At 50.1% G+C, this 7,748-nt stretch overlaps 1 protein-coding gene across 1 annotated transcript in view; it reads right to left on the bottom strand.

Moving 5' to 3' along the window:
- Positions 1-529: 529 nt before the first annotated feature.
- B4GALNT3 (beta-1,4-N-acetyl-galactosaminyltransferase 3) overlaps positions 530-7,748 on the bottom strand; it is a 63,755-nt gene continuing 56,536 nt past the window's right edge. Inside the window, exons 15-20 of the mRNA XM_068191735.1 lie at positions 6,988-7,286; positions 6,426-6,579; positions 5,704-5,776; positions 5,100-5,253; positions 4,286-4,412; positions 530-3,525 (exon numbers count right to left, since the gene is read on the bottom strand). Of these exons, the coding sequence (XP_068047836.1) occupies positions 3,417-3,525; positions 4,286-4,412; positions 5,100-5,253; positions 5,704-5,776; positions 6,426-6,579; positions 6,988-7,286 (916 nt within the window). The 3' untranslated portion in view covers positions 530-3,416. The remainder of the gene's footprint in view (positions 3,526-4,285; positions 4,413-5,099; positions 5,254-5,703; positions 5,777-6,425; positions 6,580-6,987; positions 7,287-7,748) is intronic.

The raw sequence follows: 7,748 nt of genomic DNA, 5'->3' as shown, positions 1-7,748 counted from the left end.
CCCTGGAGAAGGTCTCTTTTGCAGCACTGTCCATCATCTCCCCAGCCACAGAGCTTCCGGAGCAGCTTGCTCCTGGCCTGATGCAAGGAAAATCCTATGGAACTGACTTCCTCCAGCTGTCCAGGCAGGACACAGCCAGGGTGCACATGAAGGCCAGAAACTCCAGCACAGCTTCCTAAAAAGATCTTGGTGACAGAAATGTGACCAACTGTTGAGGGGAGTCAGCTTCCTGGCCATGTCCTTTCACTGCACAGCTGAGCGATCTGCTCCTGCTGTGCTTCCTGCTCTCCGCCTCTTTGTGACTCTCTCTGGGGAGAAAAACTGCAGCTTGCTTTGGAAGAGGGGCAGCAGCCTCAGAGTGAAGCCCAGTGCTGCTCCTGCAAGGTTTGCTGCTGGTCAGTAAACCGGGGAGTGTGGAGCCCCTTCTCTCCCTACACCCTGCAGTGAGGTCTCTGAGGTTGTGGGCTGGAAGACAGTTTTTATTCCCATGGGCTCTCCAAGCTCCTCCATGGAGGCTGCCAGCTAGTGCCAATTAGTATTAATCACATTTACTACTTGCTTGGATACCAACTGAGTATTCCCATTGGAAGGGAACAACATTTGAGATGGCAGCTTTGACAGTGGGGAAACTGGCCATTAGGAAACTGGACTGAAAACCAGGAACTCCTTACATCTCCATCAAGGAGTCCTCACGAGGTAGTTCTGCTTACCACTGGCCTGGGTCACAAGGTGTGAAGGAAGGAGTACAGTCACAGCTGAAAAATGGGGGCAAAATCCTCAAATTCTGCTGGCAGTGCTGAACTGAAGGGTGCACCCTACTGTCCAGTCCACTCTTTGCTGGCTGTCCTCTCTGGTGGGGAAGACTCATGGCATTTATGCCAAGTGAGTGACCTTCTGGATGCACCTAATTCTTGCCAGTGTCTGCAGATGGATGCCAGCTGCTAACTTTAGGTGCTGCAGACCACGTCCACAGCCAGATGTGAAAGCACATGGTACAAATAACTCCTCCTCCCTGTGCCTGACTTACAGGCCGCCACCGAATCCAGCAGCTCTGCATGTGCAGACCGGGCACCATGGTGTTCCCAGCGTGATGGGCCCAGACAGCTGCTTCTGCTAACGCCCGGCCATGTGCGGGCACTCGCCCTCCCGACAGCCTCTCCCCATTCCACAGGCATTGCGTGACACTGCCAGCCTGGGCAGGCTGTGCAGGCACACTCCTGGAGCCTGGAAAGCAGCTCACCTACACACTCGTGGAGTTGTGCCTGTGTCTGAGGGAAGCACAGGCTCTGACTTGCACTGAGATCATGACTGACACTGCACATTCCAGGGAGAAACAGAGCTTATTGCAACATTGCATCACAGGGCTCTGGTCTCCCAAACTCCTATAATGGTTCAAAAAAAAGAAAAAATTCAAAAAAGTGTTGACTGTTGTCAGCCTCTTCCCTCTCACCCCAACTGCCACGCTTTAATTTTGTAATATCTGCATGGGTAAAGTACTTTCCCTCAAAAGGAAGACTACTCTGGCTTGGGCAGCTGGCTAAGGCTGCCTCTTCTGGGATATTCAGTGTCTCCATTCTGGCAAAGGCTCCACAGATTCAGAGACACAGCCATCTCCTGTCTACCTTTCACCACAGCTGCACACTGCACAGCAGAACTTTCTGGTATCTGGTTGACTTTTTCTAAATCCATCACTCACAAAACCCAGACTGATGCAAACAGATGATTGGATGTGATTTCTATCTCACATGCCAGAACTTGTATCTGCAGTTTTCTACTGCAATAGCGGAACTTGATGGACTCATCAAGCACCACAGACACAGTAATAAATTAATGCCTACTCTGAATTGGCATCTACTCCATCAGCAAAGAGCAAAGAAGTCTAGTACCAGTCAGCTTTGCTTGTATTCTGCATACATCCATCACTCCTTCCTAGCAGCTCCCCACAGAACTGGGCACCATGAGCCGCATTCTATGTCACACTCTCCCCTCAAGCCTGAGCCCTTTTCAGCATGGTATGGGAACAATGAAGCTACAGTGTAAAGCATTGGGTGAGCTGGGATTTCTGGGTTTATATAGTCTTCTAAAAGGTTACGGGGTAAAAAAAATCTTGCCTTACATTAACAAGAGTTTTAGGGGATGAGACTTCCCTGTAGCACCAGGCCAGCTGTGGGCTCTCTCCACAGTTCTTCCATCAATGACAGCATGGGTTTGCCCATCCTTTTGTTCACTCAACACTCTTCTGTCCTCACTGTTTGTTACACTCAGTGCATGTGCCAAGACCTGAGGCCACCTCCTCCGTACCAGGCCAAAGCTCCCAGGGCTGTTTCAGAGATGAAGCACCTACAGCTGTGTTGGTTCTCCAACCAAGAAGCCTGCTCTCTACGTAAGAGTCAAACTATGACAACACACAACTGTGAGGCCATAACTTATTAAATTAACTTTTAGATTCTGCATAAATGTACAGGATTTTGAGAGCAAAAGACTCTGTCTCCTCTTCTGACAAATCACAATACTTCAACTAATAAAATATTGCCACTTCTTCCCTGCTAGGGTTTCCCTGATATTGCTAGGACAAACACATGTCTGTCGGATAAGGCTGCAAAGTTCCTCCTGAGATGTTCTGTTAGCTTCTCTGTATAGCCCCTCCACTACCCTCAAGCAGTGGGTCAATAATTTAGGTGGAATTGTAACATCACCTTTGCCAGCTCACCCAGCTACAGGCAAATGTGGCTCCTGTAAGGGAAATGTATTCGCAACTCCATCCACAGCCCATAATTTGCTGAACATGAGCACAATTTTTCATAATGACCGAAGTGAAAAGCACAGAGAAGCATCTAAGCACCAGCAGCCTAAAGCGTTTATCAGCTCCTCTGTATCTAGATTTCCTTAAGTCAGCACATGGGCATGTGGGTGCAATACAGATCAGAGAACTTTGGTCCCCTGTCTAAAATAATGGGTACTGGAGAGATGGCAAAGGAGAGGAAATGGGGACAGTTGTGGGTTCTTTTCTTTTTTTCTTTTTCATTCAAGTTTTGAAAGAGAAGCTGCGTTGCTTTAAATAAACCATTCTAGGCTTAGCTGGGATTTGTGTTTGTTTGGTGCAAGACTCAACAGGAAACACAGCACCTCTCCCACTGTACCTTCCACCAGACTGCATGGCAGGAAATACGAGTGCTTCCCTTGACATCTCCACCCCACGCCGTCCCAGCCACACGCGGATCCCATGTCTTGCATGCAGCGGCTGACAAGAGAAGCTCCTGCTCCACTAGCCTGATTACCCCTTCCTCAGCTGTGCCATGCCATCAGAGGTCTCTGGAGGCAGAGGAAGAGTTTGGGCACTCGGCTGCATGCCCCAGTAAAGTGCACATCTGGATGAGATGGTGGACAGTGCTGCCAAACAACTCTGGGGTTGAAGGCTACACTGTCTTCAGCTGGCGCCGGTTCCACATGCCCCGCTTTGAGTGAAACCAGTGGAAGAAGTTCCTCAGGGAGAGACGCTCCACTTCCAGCCCAGCCTGTAAGATCCTAGCAGACAGAAGAGTAGACTTAGGGAAAATTTCATCACAAAGATACTGATGGACTCAACCCCAGGAAAACTTTTGTGTAAGTTGTGCTGTTGATAAGAGACTGCAAGCAAATTGGATAGTCCAGAATAGCTCAGGGGTATCCCGTATCCATAAGCAGGAATCTAATGTTTCTGAGTGTCTATGCACCCTTGAGCACAGGACTAGTCAGGAGCGCCTGCATACGCCAAGATAGGCGGAAAGACGGCTGGCAGCACTGGATTGCAGTCAGCTGACAGAAAAGACAGGACAGGGCCCAAACCCTACAACTACAAACCCAGAGGCCCAGGATCCCTCCTCACAAAATCCTCAGAAATTTTAACAGTACCTCATAATCTTTAAATGCCTCTTCACCAGTTGGTCTTCAAGCCTAAATGTTATATGGGAAATGTGAGGGATCACACTACACTCTGAATGCTTGAAGAGGACAAAAGTCTTCACAATCACCAGTGCCTGATCTGCAGGAGACCAACCAGCAGTGTGTCTGGAAGGCAGCAGAAAACATCTCTCCTCTTACTAGTGGCTGCAATATAGTGTTTTGTGTCTCCTCACCTACTAGGTTTGAGGTCAGGATATGCTCAAAGACTTTCCCTCACTGGCCAAGGTTATGGTGGCAGTAGTCATCTCAATCTCCTTAGATCCCCACTCCCATGGTCATTGGTTCTCCAGGATCTGATGGGCTTCCCCTCCTGAGCACTTGAACAATGACAGTGGATGCCTACCTGTCGAGGAGTTCCCAGTCCTCTCCTCCCCAGCGGTCCCGAAACTCTTTTGTGTTCATGCCTCCAATTTTGTCCAGGTCAGACTTGTATATGCCCAGGAGACCAAACCCATTCACCTCCCAGTAGCCTGAGGAAAGCACAAAAGAGGCACAGCTTTGTTGGGGTTTTGAACCATTGATGGCTCCAGCAGAGCTGCTGGAGTGAGACTCAAGGTACTTTAGCACAATGTTGACACCAGGGACACAGCAACAAGGCAGAGCCAACCATGCCAACCAGCTTTGGGAATGAGAAAGGCTTGTGGACAGACAGCATGGTCTGATCCATCAACTTCTTAGCAGAGCCTCTCACATCTCCTGTCTGGCAACACAATTCCTGGACTGTCCCAGCTTCCCAGGGTTGTCCCTGTGCCTAGATAGCTCAGGATGGCCATCTCTGTCTAAAGGAAATCCTATGCTGTACCACTTTTCTCCCTCCAGCTTGGCTGGGTTTCCCTCATCCCTGGTCTACCAGCTCTCCTCAGGACAGGCTGTGCCCTCTAAGAAAAGAGAGATATGGACAGACAGGAATAAAGGACGGTTTTTCCAAGGTCCTTAAATCCATAAAGAGCCCTAGGAGACAACCAGGAGACACATCAGATAAAGGGCTCTGCTAGCATTTTGATCTCAAATTCCAGGTACCTGATGCTGTTGAACCCCATCCTGTGTCTAACACACACTCACCCTGTGGACTTGGCTCCAGACCCTGACAGTGCCAGAGGAACAAATGTAGAGGCACTTCCTTCTTTCCCCATTTCCCAAAGTCTGAGCCCTCTTACCATCAGGCCACTGTGGGGACATCCCGCAGTGCAGCCTCATGACCATGGGTGCAAAGGCCATCTTGCCTTCCACGCAGTGCTTCCTGATTGAATCAATGACTCCAGCTGGGAAGTGGATGTGGAGGTCACACAGGAAGACAATGCTGTGCGGGTCCTGAAACCAGTTGTACCAGTTGGGAAAAAAAATAGGTTGACTTTCAGTAAATATTTCTTGAGGGGCAGGAAGACAGAAATATGGGAGTCAAAATCTCATTACTGCATCAGAAACTGAGATCCCAAGGGCTGGCAAAATGTCAATTGGCTGATCAATGATGAGTGTGAAATACCATGACTGTGACCTGGCAGAGCCAGGATCACAAAGCTGCTACTGGTGAGTTCCCTCCTGTCTGACAGTCCCAGCAGATGGACCAAAAATCAAACAGAGCACGGGCTCCTCGGAATAAAGAGATCCTTACTCTGGAAGGACAGGAAAAACATCTACACTTGAACTGATCTGCTAGGCTATTCCCTTCCCTAAAAACCAGTGTGTTCAGTACCAAAGGCAGCGGCAACACCAGACACATACTACAAACTTCCCTGCCCACCCAAGGCCCCCCAGACTCACCGTTATGAGGTCTATCCCCGCCTGCAGCCCAGCAGAACGCTCAAAATTCCCTGTCAGCTTCAGGTACCGATAGCTGAGGGTCAGAGGGGAAAGGGAATTTCAGTGGCACAGGAGGCACAGCAGACAGCGCCACACAGCACTGGGCCACGGAGCCCGTGCACCCTCTGAAGCAGAGGAAACCTTTGCTGGGGGAGTGCACAAGCCCAGCACTGCTCCCGGTCCCAGTCTGCCCAGAGAGTCTTGCCCCTGAACGGAGCCTAACAAAACTCTTCTCGGCTCTAGCCCAGCTCTGCCCTATGACTAGGCCTGGAAACCCCTGGCATGTAATAGAAATGACCAGCCAAAGCTGTTTCAAGTCGGAGCAGGGCCATTCTAGCAGGTCTCCATGCTCTCTGTCCCACTTCTCAGAGCTTTCTTATGTTTTCTGTCCTCCCCCTGCCCCATCACTGAGAGACTCGCTTTCTCTTCTCTCTTGCAATCTTGAAAAAAGAGACAAATTCAATACATTTAGCTGGAAGACTACACCAGGAATTGCCTTACACTTTTCTAACAGTGTTCCATGCATGTATGTGTATGCACATCATAACAAAAACATATTCTTGTGTATGTGCGAGGTCTGGATGGATGGTGTCTGTGGCTGGCCAACACACAGAGACTGACAAATGTGCTATTTGCAGGCATAAGTGTGTGAGTGGCTTTTTGTCACCAAGCAGTACTCCCACCTGTGCAAGGTAGACCTTTTCAGAGCCTTCTCTACATCCATGTCATCACTGCTGTAGTCTGTGATGATGACACTGAAGTAGGGATCCTTGGTGACTCGGAACAGCTCTTCCATGTCAGAGATGAACTGCAGTACCCAACGTGCCTGGTTTTTCACTGGTTGTATTGCAACAGGGAGAGAATCAAAGCAAACTGATTTAAATGGTGGTGTTTTTTCTCAACACACAAGGCTTCTTGCCTTCTGTGAAATCTCAACAACCTTTCAGGGATGATGCAGTAGGCCCAGGCTGAAAACCTGGTCCACAGAGCCAAGGAATCAGTGTGGGCTCTTCCCCACCATGTGACAGAGGTTTTCTCTGAGATTACAAGCCATGGCTGCTTGGGCCCTCTCATATTTTTGAGGGTATTTAACTTGGAGAGAACAGAAATTGGAAGTGACCCAAGTAAGATGGTTGAGACTGGCTCAGACCCACAGTCCAGGGCTGCCCTCATGGGAATTGCCCATGGAACTGCCCATGGGAATTGTGCCACCCCTCAATGTCCTGGGGAGGAAGGTCGCCTTACCTGGCACCACGAAGTGAACCACAGCCTGGTGGTTCCAGGAAAACCCCTGGGGCCAGCACAGCTCTGGCTCGTTTGCCGCAGCCATCAGGTGCCGCCGGCGGCCCCACACCAGGTTCCTCATCCTCCTCTCATCCTCCTCGTGGCTGCTGCTGCCCTGCCAGCCCCGTGCAAAGATGTACTCGGAGAGGCGGACGCGCCGCACGCCCTGCTCCAGCAGCTCCAGCTCCAGCAGGTAGCGGCTGCCCCGCATGCGGTCCTGCCGCTTCTCCACGTTCACGATGCGCTGCAGCTGGAAGCGCCTGCAGGAGACACAGCTGGCGTGGGCATATTCTGAGCACCAGCCCCTATCCCTCCCTCAGCCCTGCTGGGCTCCTTCCTTTGGGCCAGCACAAACCCTTCTGCCCCCAGCTTCCTCCTGCTTTGCTGCACTGCTTCCAAAGTTCCATGGGAATGTTTAGCACCTGTTTCTCCTAAATCCACAAGCATGTGGGATTAGACCTGGGATTCCAGCCAAGAGAAAATATTTGGCAAGAGAAATGAAATAAAGGTGACACAGAAAATAACAAATGTGTCTGAATGATTGTGTAGGGCTGGTAATAGTGAATGTATTCAACACCACCTGCAATGATTTTGGCACAAGGAGCATGTTTGGGCTGCTGAAACTGGCTCATGACAGCTTATCAAACAAGAATATGGAGTAGGACTGAGCAATCATACAGTAGAAACTGGAAGGAGCTGCAGATTCAGAATGGCCAAAACCA

This window comes from Anomalospiza imberbis, chromosome 5 (genome assembly GCF_031753505.1).
Source record: "Anomalospiza imberbis isolate Cuckoo-Finch-1a 21T00152 chromosome 5, ASM3175350v1, whole genome shotgun sequence".
Lineage (NCBI taxonomy): Eukaryota > Metazoa > Chordata > Aves > Passeriformes > Viduidae > Anomalospiza > Anomalospiza imberbis.
The sequence above is the reverse complement of the archived record's forward strand: the minus strand, read 5'-3'. Positions and strand labels throughout refer to the sequence as shown.